At 44.4% G+C, this 23,823-nt stretch overlaps 1 protein-coding gene across 1 annotated transcript; it reads right to left on the bottom strand.

Annotated features, from left to right (window-relative positions):
* Positions 1-362: 362 nt before the first annotated feature.
* On the bottom strand, positions 363-23,777 carry LOC100756214 (protein CutA homolog). The gene is made up of 6 exons (XM_027423706.2): positions 23,512-23,777; positions 9,130-9,275; positions 5,831-5,890; positions 4,591-4,636; positions 4,209-4,258; positions 363-831 (listed from the first exon to the last, which is right to left on the bottom strand). The coding sequence occupies exons 2-6, from the start codon at positions 9,255-9,257 to the stop codon at positions 729-731; spliced, it is 387 nt and encodes a 128-aa protein (XP_027279507.1). The 5' UTR covers positions 9,258-9,275; positions 23,512-23,777; the 3' UTR covers positions 363-728.
* Positions 23,778-23,823: the final 46 nt, after the last annotated feature.

The raw sequence follows: 23,823 nt of genomic DNA, 5'->3' as shown, positions 1-23,823 counted from the left end.
GCAGTTTCACTTAGGATGTGGATGGGGGCTGCATTCCTCAAGAAGTTCAGGGGTTCCTCTGTCAGCCCTAGAAGCTCTGTACAGCAAATGTGAAGAACCCTGGCCCAGCAGGTTCATTACCAGGGCTGAGAACATATGTCTCCAGGGTCTTTGCATATCTGTTACATTAAGTCTAATAAAGAGCCAAAGCTTACTCTCAGCTCACCAGGCTGTGTTGAAACCCTGATATTTCCTTAGTCTGTATAGGCTCACCTCTGCAAGTTCAGGAGCAACAAAAGCCTGTCTAATAATAAGTAATTCTGCTGACCCCTGAAACGGTACCACTGCAAAACATGATTTTGAACAGCGCACATGTTAGTTTCTTTAGATGTTTATCCCGCACACACCCAGGTGAGCAAGGCCCTTTGTCCCCATGAGAAGCAGAGGAGCACTTACACCTGAGCACTTACAGCAGGCCCAGTGCCCTCACTGCCACCTCCCCTCTGTCCCTGCATCCTCACCCTCTGTCCACCTGCAAACACACAGCACTCAGAGACAGGCTTCAATTGGTGCTTGCTGGTCGGGCTGGCCTTCACTTCGGACCTTGAAATTCTCAGCCCTTCATTCATCATGCATAGGTCACTTCTGTGCTGTTAGGAACCCCCTAGGGAGGCAGAAGGAGGCCTGCTTTTCCCAGAGCACAGTCAGGAAAGGCTTACAGCCAAGCCAGCAGCCTGCAGTTTATCTGCTTAGTTTTCCTTCATGCCCTCCTCAAGCCACTTTAAATAGCGAGCATCTCCTGGGTCCATGGGAATACTGAAGACCTCTGGGATTTCAAAAGGATGAGCCAACCTTTGGAAAGAAAGCAGAGCTCTAATGAGTGACTGTGACAGGATCAACCTACAAGACAAAACGCAACCCACAGACTCTTGGAGACCCCTGTAAGCTGCTGTGGTTCACTGCCTTGGGCCAGCCTGCCTGAGCCTGTTTCCCATTCAACAGGTGCTGGTTTGGATCAGTGCCTTTAGAGCAGCGGTTCTCAACCTTCCTAACACTGCAGCCTTTTAGTACAGCTCCTCATGTTGTAGTGACCCTCAACCATAAAATCATTTTATTGCTCCTTCATAACTGTAATTTTGCTGCTACTATGAATCTCAACCCACAGGTTAAGAACTGCTGCTTTAAAGTCTTAGAGGTGTGGGTTCAAATTCTATGTCTGCCCTTATTTGGTTCTGTGACTGTGGACAAGTCACTTAATTTCTCTGAATGTCCCTACAGAAGGAGATAAAAACACCTTTTTGGCTGGACTGCTGAGGACCAGCTAGGACACTTAGCTGGAGACCAGCTTTATACACATTGGAGCTCACGACTCTTTTCACCTCCATCCATACACATCACTGTGTCTTCCTGCCCCTTCTCCAAAGTCTATATACTCCTTCCTACCTACAAAGTCCTCACTGCTCCTGCTGACCAACCCAAATCCTTTTTCTTGAGCCTCAAGGCTAAACAGTCCTTGACCTTCCCCCACAGGGCCCTTTTTGCAAGTTTGGCTCAGTCACCTGGCACTCAGTGCACAAAGCCAGTTGTCTTCGTGTCAGTCTCTCATGTGCTGATGCACATAATAATTCTTTCTTTCTTTTTTAATAATTTATTTAACTGTATGTTATGTGCATTGATGTGAAGGTGTCAGATCCCTTGGTACTTGAGTTATAAACAGTTGTGAGCTGCCATGTGAATGCTAGGAATTGAACCTGGGTCCTCTGGAAGAGCAGCCAGTGCTCTTAGCTGCTGAGCCATCTCTCTAGCCCCCTCTTTGCTTACCTTCTGATCAACATAGAGCCCTTGGGAAATTCTCATGAGATAACAGTTAACTAATCATAGTAAAAATAAACACTGTAGCATTTACAGCAAGTAGGGTTGGTTTATTCAGAAGCAGAAGATTATCAGTTTGATGAGCTCATTTCATGGACACGGAAGCCAGAATCTTTTATAAACAGACATATTGAACTCAAAGAATCAGATATGTTAGCAATAACACTCCATAGGTATACTTCATATATTCTAATATGTATAAGAACCTGATAGGTTGATACCCATTTTATAGATAGACAGATGACGCAAAAAGTATACTAATATTTTTCAAGCACTAGGGTACAACTATTGAGTAGGAAGCCAGACTTCAGCATCAGAAGAAGTAGACTCTGGAATTCTCTCCTAACCCAGAAGCTGTCCCTTGCAGGTTTCAGTTTAGGTTCAACCAAGATGCCTCATTCCCTGACCTCTGCTGATGTGCTAATAACAGGGCCTTCCCTGTAGTTAAAATTCAGACTCAGCTACATACAGCTCTGTGGCCACAAAATCCTAGTTTCCCTAAGATGTTAAGGAAATGACTTTTATCATGCAGAGCAAGGTCATGTAGCCCAGGCTGCACATTACAGTCAACATAGGATGCTACTTAAGAAGTGTACTTGACCTACAATCTGCCCTGCCTGCAAGATGTGCTGCAGCAATGGTGGTACAGAACTTGTGGGGGTGGCCAACCATGACTGGTCCAACTTGAGGCCCATGCCATGAGAGGAAGCCCACACCAGACACTGCCTGGATGGCCAGGAAACAGAGCCATGACAGCCCAGAGACCCAAGATAGAACCAAACATTACTGGCAAAAAAAAAAGTCAATAAAATGATTCCTAATGACATTCTGCTATACTCATAGATTGGTGCCTAGCCCAGTCATTATCAGAGAGGCTTTATGCAGTAACTGATGGGAGCAGATGCAGAGACCCACAGCCAAACATTAGTTGGAGCTGGGGGGAAGGGAAGCCCCACAGAAGAGGGGAAAGAAGGACTGTAGGAGCCAAGGGGTCAAGGACACCACACAAGAAAACCCAAAGAATCAACTAAGCAGGGCTCACGGGGGGGGGGGGGCTCACAAAGCCTGAAGCAACAAAACACAAACCCTGTATGGGTCTGAGACAGGTCCTCTGCATAATGCTTTCTGGTTGTGTAGCTTGGGTTTTTTGTGAAACTCCTAAAAGTGAGAATGGGGGTGTTTCTGACTCTTTTGCCTGCACTTGGACCTTTTTTTCTCCTACTGAGTTGCCTCACCCAGCCTTGATATGAGGGTTTGTGTCTAGTCGTATTGGAACTTGTTATGCCATGTTTGGTTGATATTCCTGGGAGGCCTCCTTTTTTTTTTTTTTTAAGGGAACGGAGGAGGAGTGGATCTGGGGGAGAGGAGAGGTGGGAGGAAGGACTAGGAGGAGTAGAAGGAGGGGAAATGTGGTTGGGATGCAATGGACAAGAAAGAACACAAGAATAATAGTGACGATGCATTTGATCCCCATACTAGACAAACCAAGTTGGAATCCATGAGGTAGTGCTTATGTTGGACAATTGAAAAATATCTTCAAACAATGTAACACATGGCCAGCACTGAGGCCACTGGTTAGACCAATGCTTCAAGTGGCAATGTGGACAAGAGTCACTAGGTATGATTCTTGGAATGCAGTTCTATCCAGTAGGTCTGAAGTGACACAAAATCCCATCCCCAATACTGGAGGTAGAAGGGGATTGCCACTGACAGAATCATTTGCAAGCTAAAATTCTAAATTTTGTCTGAATTTGTCATTGTAAAATTAAAACTGTCCCTAGCAGCTATCTTATGAAGCCACAATTTGCAAAATGTGAATGATGCCATTTTCTCATTAACTTCTTGGTTTTGGAGAAATATGACTACTTTTCATAAAAAATGGTATTTGTGTTATTAATATATAATGGTTTTGTTGTTGGGTTTTGTTGTTGGGTAAAAACAGTTTTCAAAATCCTTAGCACTTATGACTAAAAAGTTAACTTTCAAGGACTTATCAAAGCCTTGGAGACCTCAGAGGTAAAAAGACCTCACTTTGTGAACTCCTGACATTAATCACTGGGACTCAAAGTGTGAACTTTAGGACTGCATTACTGGGACAAGCTAGAAATTAACCCATGATGCTTTTGTGAGTCTGAATAATCTTTTTTAAAGATCTGAGACCAAGATTTGAAACCACCAGTGTAAACTATCTTGTTCTACTGTCAATTGTCCAGATGAAGAACTTGAGACAAAGAGAAGGGCAAGGAGTTTTATGGGCAGCCGTGGCTAAACCCCAGCTCCCCCACTCCCCAGCTTCATTTACTCAGTGCCCAGAACATCCTGACCTGGCCCTGTAGTAAATGAGTGAGAAGCCTCACCTCATGTAAGTGGACAGCCTGGAGATCTTGGAAGTCTTTGTCTTTATTAGCTGTGACAAGAAGAAAATTAATCAGCAATTTGGGACCTGAATCCCAGCTCAAACCACCATTCATATGGCCATTTTGCATTCCTCACAGTCACCAGACCAGGTCACTAGATTGCTAGTGAGCCTCAAACATCTTAGGTGGGGCAAGAACCTCAATCAGTTGATTGATGTTGTTTTTGTCTCTATGAGGACTGAACTTAAGGACCGCTGCATGTAAGAAGTCGTCGCTGAGCTACACCCCAGGCTTGTTCCTGATTTCTAATTAGAATCTGGAAAATGACCTTGATGTCACTCATTGTCCTATTAAAATCACCTCTGCCCCTATCCTCACTTACCAACAAGATCTCAGTGGATTCTTCTATTTCTCCCTTCCAAAAGTACCTAGAGAAGAGAACAAAATCAAATTGTGACAGTCACAAGAGAAGCCTGTCAAATTGACAAACCTGCCAGAGCAGGTAAATTACTGAAGAGGAGATGCCACAATCTTCCCCCAAACCCATTTAGCTGGCACAAGTTAGAGTGATTAGAGACAGAGAAGAGAGGCTCAACTGGGAAGAAGCCTCCCTAAGACTGGCCTTCAGGCAAGCCTGTAGAGTATTTTCTTAATTAGTGATTGATACAGGAGAGCCCAGCCCATTCATTGTGAGTGGTGCCATCCCTGGGCTGGGTCCTGGATTCTAAAAGAAGGTGTACTGAGCAAGCTATGAGGAGCAAATCAGTAAGCAGCATCTTCCATGGCCTCTTCATCAGCTCCTGCCTCCAGATTCCTGCCCTGTTTGAGTCCCTGTCCTGACTTCCTTTTGACAGAGATATGGATAAACCCTTTCCTCCGCAACTTGCTTTTTGGTCATAGTGTTTTATCGCAGCAATAGAAACCCTAAGGCACCCATAAAAGAAGTCTAGAATTGGCCAAGGCCCCACAGGTCAGTTTGTCCAACCATTCTGACAAATGCATTTAGCACCCACCAGGGCATTCCTGGAGGTTCTCTCTTGAAGACAGCTTCCTAACTTAAGATTTCACATGAGGTCTCCTTGCTTCCGTCCTTCCCTTGCTTCTTCCTCCATTAGCCCTCCCTCCCTCCATCCCTCCATCCCTCCATCCCTTCTTCCTTTTTGTTATTCGGGAGAGCAAACCCAAGACCATATACACAACAGGCAAGCAAGGACTCTACCACTGAGCTACATTCATAAGCCTCTAGAAAACATTTTAAAAATTCAGAAACTCAGACCTCAGCCTTAGAAAGACTAATTCAACAGACCTAGGCTAAGGCTTAGAGATCAAAAGGAAAGCCAAGTCATGGAGCCATGCTCAAAAGGAAGTGAGCAGCTGAGCAATAGCATGGCTTTTCCCTCCTTTCTCTATACATAACTTTTTATTATTATTTTTTTTGCTTTCCTTGGATGACACAAATTGACAATAAACATAAACTCTGAATACAAGTCAACTGTGAAGTGTTGATTAAATGCCTTTTAAACATTCTCCAACAGCTCACCATTTGTTCCATGTTCTCTCTATCATCCAGGACCCAACCTTAACACTCCCAACTCCCCTCCATTGGCCTTGGCAAAACTCACAGTGAAGATGTCTTAGGCAAGATGTTCACAGAGGCAGCCAACTTCTTATCCAGTATGGCCCTAGAGCAAAGGGGGGTAGGGGTAATCACTGGAGCAAATGCAAGGTTTTAAGAGAAGGGGTGGGAATTACTATGAATATCTAAGTCTAAGCAAACAATCATTTAGGGTGTCTGTCCCCTGCTATGCTTTACATATGCCCTGAGAATTCTTATGTTGTAAACTTAATTCTGAAAGTCTATGTTAATGAAGCTGTAGGTGAGGACCTTGGCAAGTAATTAATGAAGTGAAAATGTGGGAATCACAGCTGCCACAATCTTCATTTAAGCAATGCTAGGAGAGCTATGGGGACTAAACTGCTATCAAGACACAAAACTGTAGAGCTACCAGCAGAGCTAGTTTTATACCAACTTGACACAAACTATAGTCACTAGAGAGGAAGAACACTCACTTGAGAAAAAGCACCTATAAGATGTGGCTGTAGGTAGCTGGAGAGATGACGGCTCAGTGGCTAAGAGCACTGGCTGCTCTTCAGGAGGACCGGGGGTTCAATTCCCAGCACCCACATGGCAGCTCACAACTTAACTCCAGTTCCAGGGGATCCGACACCCATAGCAAAACACCAATGCACATAAAACCACAAATAAATGAACAGATAAATTTCTAAAAGAGAGAGAGACACATTCACACACACACACACACAGAGAGAGAGAGAGAGAGAGAGAGAGAGAGAGAGAGAGAGAGAAATGTGGCTATAGGCAAGTCTGTGGGGGTATTTTCTTAATTAGTGATTGATGGGGGAGAGCCCAGCCCATTGTGGGTGGGGCCATCCCTGGGCTGGTGGTCCTGGGTTCTAAAAGGAAGCAGGCTGAGTAAGCCATCAGGAACAAGGCAGGAAGCAGTACCCCTCCATGGCCTCTGCATCAGCTCCTGCCTCCAGGTTCCTGCCCCATTTGAGTTCCTGTCCTGACTTCCTTCAGTGATGAACAGCAATGCTGAAGTGTAAGCCAAATAAACCCTTTCCTCCCCAACTTGCTTTTTTGATCATGGTGTTTCATCACAGCAATGACAACCCTAAGTAAGACACCTGAGACCAGCTACTCCCTACTGCTTGCTTATTTCTCTATTTGGAAATGTAAATGTCTGCTCTATGCCAGCTTCACCATTGTACTTTAGAACAGGTAATTTGTTTGACTTCACAAGCCAGTGAAGTCGCTTTGCTTCAGGTGTGTTTTGAGTCTCACCCAAATGAATTCAGATGAGAGCTGGATTTGGGACTTTTGAAAGGGTGCTGTAGCTAGTTCAATGTCAGGGCTATGCGGACAGAAGAGCACAGTTTTCTATGTCAGGTTAAGAATGCTGTGGGCAGCCGGGCGTTGGTGGCGCACACCTTTAATCCCAGCACTTGGGAGGCAGAGGCAGGTGGATCTCTGTGAGTTCGAGGCCAGCCTGGTCTACAGAGTGAGTGCCAGGATAGGCTCCAAAGCACACAGAGAAACCCTGTCTCGAAAAACCAAAAAAAAAAAAAGAAGAAGAAGAAGAAGAAGAAGAAGAAGAAGAAGAAGAAGAAGAAGAAGAAGAAGAAGAAGAAGAAGAAGAATGCTGGGGGCCAAAGGGAGAGTACCACAGTTTGAGTGTGTCCCCAAAATTCCTGTGCTGGAATCTAATCCCACAAATCCTGTTAATGAGTTTGGAGGGAGAGCTTTTAGAGGGTGGTCAGTGAGGTTGTGATGGTGGGGCCCCCATGGTGACATTAGTGACTTCAAAAGGAAAGGAAGAGAGGGCGAATCAGCAAGCTTGCCCTCTACCTCCAGGGATGCCCTGTGCCATGTTATAATGCAGGCAGAAGGCTCCTGTCAGATGCCAAGTACCATGCTCTTGGAATTCCCAGAGCTACAACCAGAAGGTGAAATAAATCTTTATTTAAAAATAAATTATCTATTCTGTGACATTTAGTTAAAGCAACAGAAGGGTGGGGATCGCCTTTTTACATCCACCTTCAAACCATCATGTCCTGTAACTGCACACACAGCATCTGAGGACACAGAGAAGCAGCTGTGGGAGGCCACTTTAAATGTGAGCTCAGTGGTGGGGGGATGAGATGATTGGCACTGGGCCTGCAGAAGATGGACATGGACTGTGCCTGTCATTCCTGCCTGAAATGTGTACCTGCTTTGTGATAGGCAGCTCTCCTCTTTACCTTACTAGATGAAAACTGGTTTAGTCAGTGGTGTCTCACCTTCACTCCCAAGAGCTACTTTCATAATGTCATCCCCACTCTGCTGCACACCTGTCTGATTTCTAGATCCTCACGTGACCACAAAGAACTCATACAACTCCAAGCAGAAGTTGCCCGCCCAGTGTTTATTTTGGCAAGTAGAAAGTCTTTCTCAAGTTGTTTTTTCCTGGATCTTTTTTTTTTTTTTTAAGATTTCTTTATTTAGCCGGGTGGTAGTGGCACATGCCTTTAAGCCCAGCACTCAGGAGGCAGAGGCAGAGGCAGGCGGATCTCTGTGAATTTGAGACCAGCCTGGTCTACAAGAGCTAGTGCCAGGATAGCCTCCAAAGCCATAGAGAAACCCTGTCTAGAAAAAAAAAAAAAAAAAAAAAAGGTAAAAGCCCAGAGGCAAAAGATAGACAGGATAATTTAAACTAAGAAAAGCTGGCTAGAAATAAAGCAACCTAAGGCCAGACATTTATAAGTAATAATATGTCTCTGTGTATATTTATTTGGTAGCTGGGTGGCAGGCCCTCTAAGAGTAAAAGAGTAAAAAAAAAAAAAAAAAAACGCTTGCCCAAAGCCACATAAATAAAAGTAGCACAGTCAACAGTAAAACTATGATGTAATTACAAGCCCAGTGCTCTTTCTAGCTCACCACAGTCATTTCTAGAAAAACACCCAATACATGGGGCAGCCTCTTCTTTCTTACTTATCATGAGCACCTCAGGAATTGAGCTAAGGGGATGAGAAAAGAAGTTAGACTAGCAATTGGGGGTTTAAATTGCCCCATGTAGGTTTTCCCAATTCTTTTATGGCCTTAAGCAATCCACCTGTCTCTATGGGCCTCATATTCCTTTTCTGCCACATCAATTACTTAACAGTCTCTAGTATAGCAATAGGATCAGCCCTGGATCACTCCAAGCAGGATCATTCAACAGGTTCCTCATCCCACGCCAAGCAGAAAGTATGGAGTTCATCACTGGACTTTAGAAAGGGTTGACAAAAGTAATGGCAGGGCTACCATATGGCCCCTGGTATCTTCCCATACATTTAGGGGCATCACCTAGCCCCTGCACTATACCTGGCAATGTCTCTGGCAATTTGCTCATTGGGACAGTTGACAAAAACGATGGAGTAAGTGCCAGAGACATAGCTCCTGGTGAGGGAGGAGTGGAACCAGAGGCTAAAGATCCTGAGCATAGGGTACATCAGAACAGCTGTCAGGACCTGTATGGTAGAAAAGACAAACACGGGTCAGTGATTCCTGGCTCCACCAGACTGGAGTCACTTTGTTATCCCCATCTACAAACTAATTCCAGAGACCTGTATTTTACTTTACTACTTAGAGTATTCATGCCCAGGGACTGGGAAGCCAGCTCAGTTGGTAAAGTGCTTGCCAAGTGGGCTTGAGGACCTAAGTTAGATTCCCACAAACCATAGAAAAACCCTAGATTTGGTGGTCCATGCCTGTAATCTGAGCACTAAAGATGCAGAGCCTGGCAGATCCCTAGGGCTCACGGGACAGCTGGCATACTTGTGGCTCCTACTCAGCAAGATCTATGCCAATGACAGACTCTACCCAACACTCCCCCTCCAAAAAAGAGCAAGGTTAAGAACACTGAATACTCTTTCAGAAGACTTGGGTTCAATTCCCAACACACACATGGTGGCTCAAAACCCGAGTTCCAGGAGATCTGACACCCCCATCTGGCTTCCCAGGGCACAGGCACACACATGGTGCAAGCAAAACACTCATACACATTAAGTAAATAAGTAACAAGATGAATGAAGAGTGGTACACCAAGACTGACTTCTGGCACCCATACATACTAGTTTATTCACACATACACAAACAAAGTGCTCAAGCCTAGATGTTTGCAGCTAAGAAAAAAATGGAGGATCACAAATAACTAAGGCAAAAAAAAAAAAAAAAAAAAAAAAAAACCTTTCTCAAAACCATAGCTTTATAGCTTTATATGCTGAAGCCAGAATTTGGACTCAAGTCTGGATGAGTTCAAATCCATTTTTACTGCATGGAAGTGTTACTGCAGGTAATTGTAGCTTTCACTTGCTGAAGAACTAACATCCTATGAAGGTTATTTTAAATGGTAAGCACTTATCTCTCCTGATGTTTTAGTAAACAATTTTACTTGCATTCACTTATCTGAACCAGGTGTTGTGCATAGCTGAATACAAACATACAGTTTTAAAATTATGCAACACACACTACTGGGACTAATCATTACAAGGACCCAGAAATCGATTCTCCTTGAGGGAAGAGCACAGCAGGCTTTGCTGAGCAGATACTCTCTGTATTGGTTACTTTTCTCATTGTGATGACTGGAAGCAACTTGGCTTCCATGTGGTGTGTGTGGCTGGGGAAACAGGACAACAGGCAGTGCTGTAGCCTGAGGTGTTTATCTTGCCAAGAAGGCAAAGACCAGACAGAAGCTGCCTGCCAACTTGCTCCAGTTATTAACCTTTACCTGAAAGTTTCACAGTGTCCAAAGCCACACCATCAGCTGGGAAACGTGTTCAAATATATGAGCCTACTGGGGACATTTCATATCGACCCAAGGATATTCTATATCTGCCCCCAAAGGTCCATGACCATCTCACAATGCAAATATATTCAGTCTTTCTTTTAAAGTCTTCATACATAGTCTTACAGTTCCACAGAAGTTCAAAGTGAGGAGCCCCTATAATTCAAAAGTTCATAAATACCCTACTGGGGACATTCTCATTACCAAAGTTAAGAATAGATGCTTAGCATCGAAAACTGAGCCAAAGTATGACCAAAACCCAGCAGGGCAGACCCAGACCCTTCAGGGAAGAGTTCAATACTGCACCAGGCTCGGTTAGCCCCGCCCCTCCAACTCTGTCACATATCCTGTGTGTCCCGTCTTGGGTCAGCTCCACCAGTATCATATTTCTAGCATTCCCAATATCTTGCCGTCACCACTGCAACCGAGATGTCACCTTCACAGCTTCAGAGTCAGCCCACTCAGGAGCCGCATCCGTGGAATCTGGCCTCTGAACTTTGTGGATTCTGGTGCGGCCTCTGTGAGCCTGTAACTCTTGTGCTTTGCATGCCTGTAATACCAGCATCTTGTGAGGAAAGCCAAGTTCCGCCGCCAACTCGGATATAGCCTGTCCCACTTAGAACACAGATGCAGTGTTCTCTGTGTTCCTTTAAGGTTAAATCTGGAAAACCACTACCCTGGGCAGCGTGTTCCAGCAGGGCAATCTGTTCAAGCACTCTCATTTCAAATGAATTTGCAACAGAGCTTTCCACCGGAAGGGTTTTGCCCTTAGGGCACCTTTCCTAATGCCCCAGCAGCTAAATCCCGGGTTTCTCTAAAGGCGACCTGTTTAACAAGAGCAGCTGCTTTCTCCATGCCCGCTCTGCCCTGGGATGGAGAGGTGCCTTGGTCCTATCTCAATGAGATGATGGGACAGACTTAGTAGATTTCCTAAGGGAGGGCTTACCTTCTCTGAGGAGAAGATTGGAGGTGGGGGAAGGAGTGGGTGAGTGGGTGGAGAGGAGTGAGGGGGAACTGGGATTGGAATGTAAAAGATAAAAACAAAAAACAAAAAACAAAAAAAAACCCTTCAGGTTAAATGAGCTCCTTTGCTTATCCCAGCAGAGAGTCTTTGCTCTACTCTGAACCCTCAGAAGCACAGCACCACTAACATTTACATAGTTACTCTGGCCCTCTAGAGTGCCACCACAGATCCACAGGCTCTATTTACACCAGTCTAGAGGTTCCCTAGGCCATAGCTCCAAACCATTTCAGGTTCCTCCCACAAACCAATTCCAGAGGCATAACAAGCAATAGGATCAGGCTTATCATACCAGCAGCCCTGCTTCTCATCGTCAATTTTCTGTATTAGTTACTCTTGACATTGTTTTAAGCAGATACCTGACAAGAAGCAAATTAAGAGAGGCAGACTTTATTTGGGTTTAGTTTAGGGGAATTCAATCAGGCTAGGGAGATGGCTCACTGGGTGATGTGCTCGCTGTGCAAGCATGAAGACTTGAGTTTGGATCCCCAGCGCCCAGGCAAAACTCTAGGCATGCCAGCACACGCTGTAGTCTCGGCGCTATGAGGCACACAAGAGACTCAGAGGGGCTCACTGGACAGCAGTCTAGCCAGTCAATCAGCTCCAGGTTCAGTGAGAGACTCTACTGAAATAGAGAGCAACAATGGGAGGCACTCAACACAAACTTGCACAGATATGTGTGTGCATATCTTCACACACACACACACACACACACACATACACACACACACACACACACACACACACTCCCTTAAAAAACAGAACATTTTTAGCCGGGCAGTGGTGGCGCACACCTTTAATCCTAGCACTCAGGAAGCAGAGGCAGACAGATCTCTGTGAGTTCAAGACCATCCTGGTCTTATGAGCTAATTCCAGGACAGCCTCCAAAGCCACAGAGAAACCCTGTCTCGAAATACCAAAACCAAACCAAAACAAAACAACAACAAAAAAGCCCAGGACATTTTAAAACAAACAAAACAGTAGTCCACCATGGTGAGGGCAATGTGTGGAAGCTGATTGTTCACGTTTTGCCACACGAGGAAGCAGAGACTGGAGAGGTCAAATTATAAGCACCAAGGCCCACCTCCAATGACCTACTTTCTCCAGAGAGTCTCTGTCCCTTCAAACCAGACCGCTACCTGGGTGTCAAGTATTCAAACACACAAGCCTGTGGCAAACATTCAAACAATGACAGTAAATCAGATTATTGATGAGGGGCACTAAGGCACTAAACCAACTCAAGGGGTATAGAGTACACTGTTTCCATGGGTCTTCCTATGTGGGTAGGAGAAGGTCGGGAGGCAATGAAGCTGGCTAGAATTACAAAGCAAGGGGGTTAAGCTGGCGAGTGTGGGTCTGAATTCAGGTAGCAGGTACTTTGGAGGTTTTAAGTAGGACAGTAGCAATACGGTCAATCAGAGTAGAAGAATGAGCAGGCCAGGAATGGAGACCAGACAGGAAGCAGCCTATTTAGGAAGTCATTTCACCGGCTTAGAAAAAGACATCAAGACTCTGAGTAATGTGACAGCAGCTGTGGGAGAAAACATCTGAGTTATCATTTTCTTATTATCGTAACGAAAGGCACTTGCGAGGAAAAGAGCTGAAGTACCTTCCATTCCAGCGTCATTTTAGAAGCATTAAAAGGACAGTGGCAGCCTAAGAGTCAGGATGCAACCCAGCCAGCTTGAGCAATGGCTGCCCTCTTGTCTCGCAGCCTAGACTCATGCTTTCTTCTAGTGAACCTCTGCCCTCCCCCCATTTTAAATTATCATGTGGTTTCTGACTGTAGTTCTTGACAGGCTCTGAATAATGTTTTGTTGTTGTTTTACCCTTTTTAAAATTTTTTCATATGTATGGGTGTTTTGTGTGTATGTATGTCTGGGTACCATGTGCATGTCTGGTGCCTGCAAAGGCCAGAAGATCCCCTGGAATTGGAGGTACAGATGGTTGTGAATTAGCATGTGGGTCTGGGAATCAAACCCAGGTCCTCTGCAAGAGCAACCAGTGCTCTTAACAACCAAGCTGGCTCTCCAGCCCACTAGGTGATGTTTTTTAATGTCCTGAGTTAGATTTTTATGTTCTGGTTGAATTCTTCTTAACCCCTACAGCTTCCTCTAATGCCTCCACTTCAACACAGCACCCTTTGGAACTGACCCAATAGCTATGAAGCAAAAACGAACCAAGATTTTCAAGGAAGCTTTTACCATTGTTTCTTAAATGAAAACTCATTTGGTTTATTGGGGAAAACCAAAAACCCTGACCATAACCCCAGGTTAGCTCTTGACACCTGGCTCTCAATAAATACTTGCAGGCTAGCAAAATGGACTGTCAGTATGCAAACCAGATGGCAGTGTCAAGATTAGCTAACTTGAAGGAAGTAGGGCTTGAGGGCATTACTGGCCTTTCTGCAATATATGTGTCCCTCAATCTGACCATTCGACTGCTGGAACAATGGGCCCAAGAAACTAGACTTCTCCCCAGGATGCTCATGCTACCAGAAGAAAAAGGCTGTACTCAACACTGACCAGAGAGGGAACTTGCCTCCCAGAAATAGATTTCAAATACAGCTAGCTAACAGTTTGCTGGACCACCTTGTTGGAGACAAGACCCTGACAATGATGGGTTAGTGGTGGGTGAGTCACCTTGACCTGGAGAGCCTCCATGTGCAGATGCCTGGCTCTTTACATCTTGCTCCTCAATGAGGATGGACTTGGTGGGACCACTGGGTCTCCTCATCTCTCTTCCCAATGTGGGTCAATCTTTCTTTTGCCTGCTTTTCACTATTTGGCTGTTTTAATTAACATCTCAATGGTAGCTGTGGCACAGATTGTGACCCCCAAATTCCCTAACATGTGGCTTGAGCACAACTGTAAGCAAAAGGAACACTTACCAAGGGGAGGCTGACCCACAAATGTTACTGAAGGGAAGGAGGCAGCCTGGCTGTTCCTCAGCTGAAACAAGCAAGATCTGGGTTTTCAGCCAGCAGGTGTGGTGGGGACACAAAGCTGACATACAAACACAACATTAGCTGCCCTGGAAGTGTGCCATGAGTTCACAGTCAATGCACTAAAAGGCTACCTAAGGCAGCCTCCACTCAAAGTAATCTGAGGCAGGGGATACAAACTCAAACCAGGGTGGTTTTTGTCCTCCAAGGGACTTAGCAATGTCTGAAGACAATTTTTGGCTCATGACTGGGAAGGGGACGCTATTGTCATCTAACAGGTAGGGATGAGAACTGCCAGCACACTGAAATACATTGTGGTTGCTATCACCTCCCCCATTGGGCAGTTAAGTCTTCATTCCTATTTTTTCTGTATTGACAGCACCTTAGCACTTTAGACAGTGGAAATTGCTTGTGTACATTTGCTGGGGAATATCATTTGAAGGTGTGTGGCATTTGTTTAACTCTGTGAAGTTGTGTTACTGTGATTGTCTCAAACACCTGAACGGTCGACCAATAGTGAGGTAGGAGCAATGATAGGTGGGGCTGGTAGACAGAAAGTATAATTAGAAGGAGAAGAAGGAAGGCAGAGCAAGGAGAGAACAAGGAGAGCAGAACGTCAGGGACTAGCCACCCAGCCATCCAGCTACACAGCAGTCCACAGAATAAGATTTACAGAAGCAAGAGAACAGGGAAAGCCTGGGGGAAAGGCAGACAGGATAATTTACAATAAGAACAGCTGGTAGAAACAAGTCCAACCAAGGCTGGGCACTCATAACTAAGAATAAGCCTCCCTAGGTGATTCATTTGGGAGCTGGGTGGTGGGCCCCCTAAAAGAAAAAAATCTTACTACCAATAAACTTTAACAAAGTATCATCAGTACAAAAGGTCAGTGTGGCCCCCCAACAATGGATGGCAGTTTAGAAAATGACTTCTATGAATGCAAAATGGGTGGATGGAAGGGATCACATTCTCTGACAGAAATGTTTACTATAATTGAAGGCAGCTATACTCACCACTGTCAATGGCATACCGAATGCTCACTATAGTGGGAAAAGATCTGACTATAATTTATGTGTTGTGTGTGTACATATGCATACATGTGCAGATGCACTGAGCTTGTGAAGGCCAGAGGTCAGTGTTGGGTGTCTTCCTCAGTTGCTTTCCACCTTTTAAAAAACTCATTCTTTTGACATTAAAATATAATTGTCATCCCCTCTTCCTTTTTCTCCCTCCAATCCCTCCCACTCCCCTCATTTTCTTTGTTGTCACTGCATATATATATTCATATACATATGCACATAAATATGTAAATACAACCTGTTCGATCTATTTAGTGTTATAGACAGACAATTTCAGGGCTGACCACTTGGTAATGGATAACCAGTTAGGGACATATCCCTGGAGAAGGCTACTTCTCCTGCTCTCAGAATTCCTTAGTTACCTATAGTTCTTTGTCTAGAGTCCATTTTGTTTTGAGACAGTTCAATGAGCTCCAAGGATCTATCTGTTCCACCATCCCTAGTGCTAAGGTCCCAGATGTGTGCTGCTGTGCCTAGTTCTTCTGTACATCAGAATGAGGTTCATGGCAAGCTCCTTTACAGACTATGGCAACTCTGCAAACAAGTTTTAAAGAAATGTCTTCACATTATAAAGTTTTAATACTTTATGTATTTTCTATCTTTACTATACACCATTTCTAATTTTATACTTATATGAACTTTTTATGTATCATTCAGTTATTTCCTATCTGATCCATCCATTCTCCCTTTTTTCTTTTTTTTTTTTTGGGGGGGGGGCGGTTCCGAGACAGGGTTTCTCTGTGCCTGTGGAGACTGTCCTCTTGTAGACCAGGCTGGTCTGGAACTCACAGAGATCCGCCTGCCTTTGCCTCCTGAGTGCTGGGCTTAAAGGCATGCGTCACCACCACCTGGCTCTCCCTTTTTTCTTTTCTTTTTTTTTTTTTGGGGGGGGGGCAGGGGCTTGCTATGTAGCCTTGGGTGGCATGAACTCATTATGTAGACCAGGAATGCCTCAGCTATGCAGGGATCACCATGCTTCAGCCTCTTGACTGTTGGGATTACAGAATGCACCAGCACGCTGGGCTTCTTTCTCAGTGTCTTAAAGTATCTCTGCCTCTAAGAGGTTAGTTGGCTTCACAAGCCTCACCTAACCCAGTGGATTAAACTTTTAACCAACCTAGTTTTAAGTAATCTGTAAATACTGTGACATCAACACAACATTCAGCTTGTATGTTTTCCTAGCTACAAATCCGGAGCTTAAGTAAAACAAACAAAAACCCTCAAAGAGATTTACCAAGTTTTCACTAATGAGGACATAATGGCCAGAGATGGGGTAATCGCTCCAAATGAGTACACCATGGTCATGCAGAACCTTGGGCTTGGGACTCTACTACAGTCCTGTTCTCCTACCAGCTGCAATTATTCTGCTGTCGCGTCTAACATTAACTTTGTAAAGTGTTTAGGAGATGAGAAAACAGCCTGCAGAAAACGGTAGGAAAGCATAATGCAATAGGTAAAGACCCTACCAAAGGGTCTCAGGAGAAAACACGGCCCCACTTATCCCCACAAGGCAGACAGGAAAGGGTGCTGGTAACCCTGAAGCACTGCACAGCTTCCAAGACGTTAAGGGCTTCCAAAGATCTCAGTTCTTCTACAAGCTGCCCATCGCTCAAAACCCCGGAGCAAAGAAGAGAAATACCTTTTCTTCATCTCTTCCCCCTCAACCCCCAAGTAGAAGCTTCAGGCAAAGAGACGCGCGCAGGGCACTCACCAGGAGGCATGTAAGGACAAATAGCCTGAGGGAGCCTGGTGGAGGGCACCGTGATTCCGGCCTGTCCATGGTGTTGCTGGGGATTTAGCACTAGTCAGTAATGGAGCACTAGTTAGCCTTAGGTAGGGTGCCGCTGGCAGGCAGAACCAAGGACCTTTAGTTGCAGCCTCCTCCACCCCCACACACCTTTTTCCAGGACAACACCCAGCTCTGCCCCTCCCAGCTAGACTGGCCAGGAGACAGCCTGCCAGCAGCCCTTGAAGAGAAGCTGTTTTTTTTCCCCACTGGTCTCACCTCTCCTTTGAACTTACTTTCTAGAGCTACTACTCAAGCAAAAATAATGCTACTTTTCCTTTCTCTTCAAGTAAACAATAAAATCATAGACATACAGGTAAAAAGACAAACCTTTCTTAGGAAACAAAACCTTCAGAAGCCACAGCACACAAAGCTGCAACACAGAGATAAAACTCTTCTGTCATCAGGCCAAAGCCACCCACAAAGTCAAACAAATGAAGCACACAGAGAACTGCTTCTCTGTCACATGTTCCTCTCTCCCTCTCTCCCTCCCGACTTACCTGTACCTTAACTTTTGATCTCTACTTCTCTTCCCACTGATTGATCCCTCCCTTCCCAGGCCAGTTAGTTGTCCTTTGCTAGAATTAAGCCCAGCACCATCTCATTTTAACACAGACCCACTTAGAAGCAAGGCAGCAGCACAAACTGGAGAAAAGCAGTAAGTCAGCAGCTGAGTGTTGACCTTCAGGAATACAGAGTCCTTAGTTGCTAAAGTTTCCAACTTTTTGTTTGTTTTGCTTTGTTTTTTTGTTTGTTTGTTTGTTTGTTTAGACAGGGTTTCTCTGTATTGCTTTGGAGCCTGTCCTGGAACTTGCTCTGCAGACCAACCAGGCTGGCCATGAACTCACAGAGATCCGCCTACCTCTGATGGGATTAATGGGATTCAAGGGCTGGAGAGATGGCTCAAAGGTTAAAAGCACTGACTGCTCTTCCAGAGGTTCTGAGTTCAATTTCCAGCACCCACATGGTGGCTCACAACCATCCATTATGAGATCTGGTGCCCTCATCTGGTGTACAGATATACATGGAAGCAGAATGTTATATACATAATAAATAAATAAAATTTAAAGAAAAAAAGGCGTTTAAAGAATAAAAAGCTGAGCTGTACTTTTAAATGTGAAATAGCCTAATTTGACAACTCCAGGCACAGGGAAAGAGCGTTAAGGAACTGTTTATAATAATCTAATATATCTAGATTATTCTGGTTGTTGTTGTTGTGTGTGTGAACGTGTGTGTGTTCAACAAAATATACACTTAAACTAGTGAGTTTTGAGCCAGAGAGATAGTTCATTAAGCTTGCCATCAAACCTGATGAATTGAGCCAATCCCAGAATCCAAGTGATGGAAAGGGAGCAAGTTGTCCTCTGACCTCTACACATGCATCGTGACATACTCACACCCACAGACACATATAATAGTCAAACAATAATTTAAAAAGTGCACTGGTAACATTTACTGTATTGCATAAAATGTAGCAAACTCTCAAACAAAAATGAGGAAATATGGGAAACAAACCAAAAATTGTTCCAAACTGAGCAGAGAAACACAACATTAACCAAATCTGGTCTGTGAGACCAGTTCATAGCTGCCAGTACTTGTAACGATCTTTTTATCTATTGTTAAAGCCCTGGTTTCCTAGCAAAAATAATAACCAAAATTAAATTGTTAGCTGTACATTCAAGCAAATCACTTCCTTGAGATGAAAGGAATAAGGAAAGGCTCATACTTCCTTCCCAGATATAAAAAACAAAAGATTAATATTGAGTAATTTATAAAACGTATAACCATGCTACAGTTTCAAAAGCAGTTTTCAACTACCTGTTTTTACTTGTAAATGAAATATCTGTACAAAATATAGTTAGAAAAAATAAGACTGAAGATCCCTAAAAAAAAAAAAAACCTATATAAGCCTATGAAAGTAAATCAGTACTATACTATAATCCTTCATAGTTATTACATCAATGAAAACCGGCATTGATAATGACCATTGCCTCAGTCCATCTCCCAAGACATTATTGCTCAACGCCTGTTGGATGACTGGATGTTACCGGTGTGTGGCTTGTGGCTATGGGAGTGGTGGCAGTCGTGCTGTGATGCTGAAAGATGGATGTCAGGAGAAACCAACATTTGGAAGAAGCAACCTCTGGATGCTTCTACTCTCTTCAGAGTCAATTCTCAGGTTAGATCCCCTAAGTCCAACTGTGCATGTGTGGCTTTGGCAGTCTCTTGGGACAGTCTTCCCATTTCCTGGGATTACAAACATGCTTCTAGAGGCCTTTTATTCTCATCAATTCTCCCTTTTCCTCCTTATGAAATTCTGACAGTTTTACTCTGGCCGGTGTTGGACTTGCCCCTCAGACTTGGATCCTGCATCCCTCTCCGTCACTGATTCCCATCGCTTTCTTTTGTGAGTTCTCTTCTACCTCTTTATAGGTTATTCAGAAATCCACTGCATATGGAGGGTGCTGTGGAATAATCCTTTTGTACACTGTGAAGATCTGTTGCTCTCACTGGTTTAACAAAGAACCAACTGGCCAATAGCTAGGCAGGAAGAGGTTAGGCAGGAGAGCCAGACTGAGAGAGAGAATGCTGGGAAGAAAAAAGGCAAAGTTGCCAGCCAGATGCAGAGGAAGTAGGATGTGTAGAAAATGAGATAACAAGCCATGAGCCACATGGCAGCATGTAAATTAATAAGTATGGGTTAATTTAAGTTGTAAGAACTAGTTAGTAGTTTGTGCTGGAGAGGATGTGGTGAAAGGGAAACACTTCTCCACTTCTAGTGGGAGTGCCAACTTGTACAGCCACTTTGGAAATCAGTATGGCGACTCCTCAAGAAAATTGGAATCAGTCTACCACAAGATCCAGCAATTCCACTCCTAGGCATATACCCAAAAGAAGCACATTCATACAACAAGGACATCTGTTCAACAATGTTCATAGCAGCACTATTTGTAATAGCCAGAAACTGGAAGCAGCCTAGATGCCCCTCAACCGAAGAATGGATAGAGAAAATGTGGTACATTTACACAATGGAGTACTACTCAGCAGAAAAGAACAATGGAATCTTGAAATTTGCAGGAAAATGGATGGAACTCGAAGAAACCATTCTGAGTGAGGTAACCCAATCACAAAAAGACAAACTTGGTATGTACTCACTCATATGTGGATTTTAGACATAGAGTAAGGGATTAGCAGCTTGCAATCCATACTGCCAGAGAAGCTAGTAAACAAGGAGGACCCTAAAGGAGACAAACTTTGTCCCCTGGAGAAGGGGAAAGGGTCACCATCCCCTGAGCAAATTGAGAGCATGGGAAGAAGGGGAGGGAGCTACGAGAATGAGAAGGGAAGAGGAGGGATGCAGAGGTCATAAGGGAGCAGAAAGGTTGAGTCAGGTATAGATTAGAAGAAAGGATATGTGATAGGTAGGTTTTTAGTTGTGGGGGTGGAAGGGGAGGAAGGGAGGGAGAGGGGAACTGGGATTGTCATGTAATTCAATCTTGTTTGTAATTCAAATAAAAAATTAAAAAAAGAGCTAGTTAGTAACATGTGTAAGCTATTGACCAAGCATTTATAATTAACAAGTCTCTGTGTGGTTATTTGGGAGCCAGCGGTCCCCACAAAATAAAATACCTACAGGAGGCCGTGTGTGTCTATGTGCCAGCACTTCCACAACACGGTGTTGCATCCATATGACAACTTGTGGGAGTCAGCTCTCTCCTTCCACCATGAGGAATGGAACTCAGATCAGTTTGACAGCAAGTGCCTTTCCCTGCTGAGCTATCTTGTAGGCACAGGATCCATGTCAATTGCAGGCAGTGGGGGGCTGAGGCCTGGCATACACAGCATTAAATTTCCTTATCTTTTTTTAAAAGATAAGTTATCTTTTTTTAAAGATTATTTATTATGTATAGTGTTCTGCCTGCATATGTGGCTGCACACCAAAAGAGAGCACTAGATCTCATTACACATGGTTGTGAACCACCATGTGGTTGCTAGGATTTGACTTCAGGACCTCAGCCAGTGCTCTTAACCTTCAGAGATGGCTCAGGCCATCTCTCCAGCTTGAGATGGGATGTCCTTTTGTACACTGTGAATATATATTGTTCCCATTGGTTGATAATTAAAGCTGCTTTGGCCTATGGAAAGACAGAATATAGCTAGGTGGGAAATCTAAACAGATATACAGGAGAAGAGAGAGGTCGAGAGGTATTCAAGCCAACTGCCCAAGAAAAGAGATGTCAGCAGCCTAAGGAGAAAGATTCCAGAACAAAAGTAACGCCAAGGTCATGTGGCAATACACAGATTAGTAGAAATGGGTTAATTTATAAGAGAGCTAGCCAGTCATAAACCTGAGCCATCAGCCAAGCAATTCTATTTAATATTAACCTCTGAGTGGTTATTTCATAAGCAGGTACGGGGGACTGATGGGTGAGACAAAACAGGAAAACATTCAGCAACACAAGCCTCCTTAGCATTATTTTTAATTTCTGCTTGTAGGGACTGGTCTTTTATGTCTATGGATATAAGCTCTTAGCTCCATATTTTCCCTTCTTAATGTTAGGGGTTTTTTGGTGTTTTTTGGTGTTATTGTTTGTTTTTTCTGAGGCAGGGTTTCTCTGTATTGCTTTGGAGGTTGTCCTGGAACTTGCTCTGCAGACCAGGCTGGCCTCAAATTCACAGAGATCCTCCTGTCTCTGCCTCCCGAGTGCTGGGATTAAAGGGGTGCACCATCACTGCCCAGCTAACTGCTGAGTTTCTTAAGTTAGGTTTTTTTTTTTTCTTTCTTTCAATGCAGTGAGCAAAGTGATCTAATGTCTTCTTGGCATAATTACTGAATGCTTCCAAAATACAATTCAGGGGCCAAAACTAAACAGGCCTCTGAGAGGAAGTGGGGAGAACAAGTTATCAACATTAAAGTAAGCAAAGGATGAGTTTGAATGGCTGGCACTTTTGTTCACAATCACCAGCACCTTTAATTTAAGACTTTTCTCTGCCTATCTGTTTCTAGGTTTCATGAAGTAATCTGAAAAGAAGGCAATCGTTACTGATACTTCTGGGTGAGCATGGCATAAAACAGGAAAACGGTGGCTTATCTTTTTCCAAAGACAAGTGGGATTAGAGTTCTTATAAAGCCACAGAACTCGACTGAGTCCCTGACATGCACACACACACAGGAGTATCCCATCCTTAGTTTTGTCTAAGATTTCTGAATTTTTGTCCCTTTCCCTAAAGTATAGGAAGCAGTGCTCGCTTTCCAAAACAGACTCATCTCCTTGGCCTTGAGGACCAGACTTTCCAACTGCTTGAAATAGTTGACTGTTATCTTCATTAGGGTTTCTACTGCTGCAACAAAACACCATGACCAGAAAGCAAGTTGGGGAGAAAAGGGAGTTTTTGGCTTCCACCTCCATATCACTGTTTATTTTTGAAGGAAATAAAGGATAGGAACTCAAACATGGCAGGATTCCGGAGACTGGAGCTGAGGCCGAGGCCATTGAGGGGTGCTGCTTCCTGGCTTGTTCCTCATGGCTTGCTCAGCCTGCTTCCTTATAGAACCCAGGACAACCAACCCTCCCCCGTCAATCACTAATTAAGAAAATGCCTTACAATTGGATCTTATGGGGACATTTTCTCAATTGAGGTTCCCTCCTTCCAGATAACTCTAAGTTGTGTGTCAAATTGAGGTAAGATTACCCAGCACAGCTGTCGACTATCTTTTAATGGTTCTTCCTCCTCCAACAATATTGTATTTCTCAAGACAGCAGCGACTTTAGAACTTTTTCCTCTTGCTTTCATGTAATTTTTTTAAAAAAAGATTTGCTTATTATGTATACAGTGCTCTCTGCGTACACATATGTCTGCAGGCCATAAGAGGGCACCAGATCTATTATAGATGGCTGTGATGTGTTTGCTGGGAATTGAGCTCGGGGCCTTTCCAGCCCTTGACCACTGGTTTCCACCAGATACCTAGATATGCATTTGGCTCGGTTGCAAACGGCCCTCAGAGTCTGAGGCCAGCCCCTCTATGGCCTGCTCCTCCACTCCAAACACTAACGCAGAGTCCATCCTTTGGATGGTTCCATCACGCACAGAATCTTGAAGAACTTTCTGCACACTAGCCCCAGACGGGTCTTAATCCAGCTTCCCGTTGGCTGACAGGCGTCAAAACCGCGCCGCACGGCGTCCAGGTTGTTATTCTCAGAACTTCCGTTTCCGCACGTCTTCCTGAGGTGGGACCACGTCCCTGGTCGTCTGGAAAACCATCCGTACCCGGATTCCGGTTCACCCATCCCGGTTCCGCTCGGTCGGACCGAGCGGCTGAGAGTGGGCGGGCGAGCACCGCTCGGAGCAAATCCCAAGGCTCTCGCTTCGCGAGACTTGACAGACCCGTGGGAAGCTACG

The sequence above is a fragment of the Cricetulus griseus genome, chromosome 6, assembly GCF_003668045.3.
Source record: "Cricetulus griseus strain 17A/GY chromosome 6, alternate assembly CriGri-PICRH-1.0, whole genome shotgun sequence".
NCBI lineage: Eukaryota > Metazoa > Chordata > Mammalia > Rodentia > Cricetidae > Cricetulus > Cricetulus griseus.
Note: the sequence above shows the minus strand (reverse complement) of the source record. Positions and strands in the feature narration are given on the sequence as shown.

Excerpts from the sequence above, each read along its gene's own strand:
- LOC100756214 (XM_027423706.2), bottom strand. The coding sequence starts at position 9,257 with ATGTACCCTATGCTCAGGATCTTTAGCCTCTGGTTCCACTCCTCCCTC. Across the intron at positions 4,259-4,590 it reads AATCCACTGAGATCTTGTTG|CTAATAAAGACAAAGACTTC; the intron begins GTAAGTGAGGAT and ends TTCTTGTCACAG. Across the intron at positions 832-4,208 it reads AGGCTGTCCACTTACATGAG|GTTGGCTCATCCTTTTGAAA; the intron begins GTGAGGCTTCTC and ends TTCTTTCCAAAG.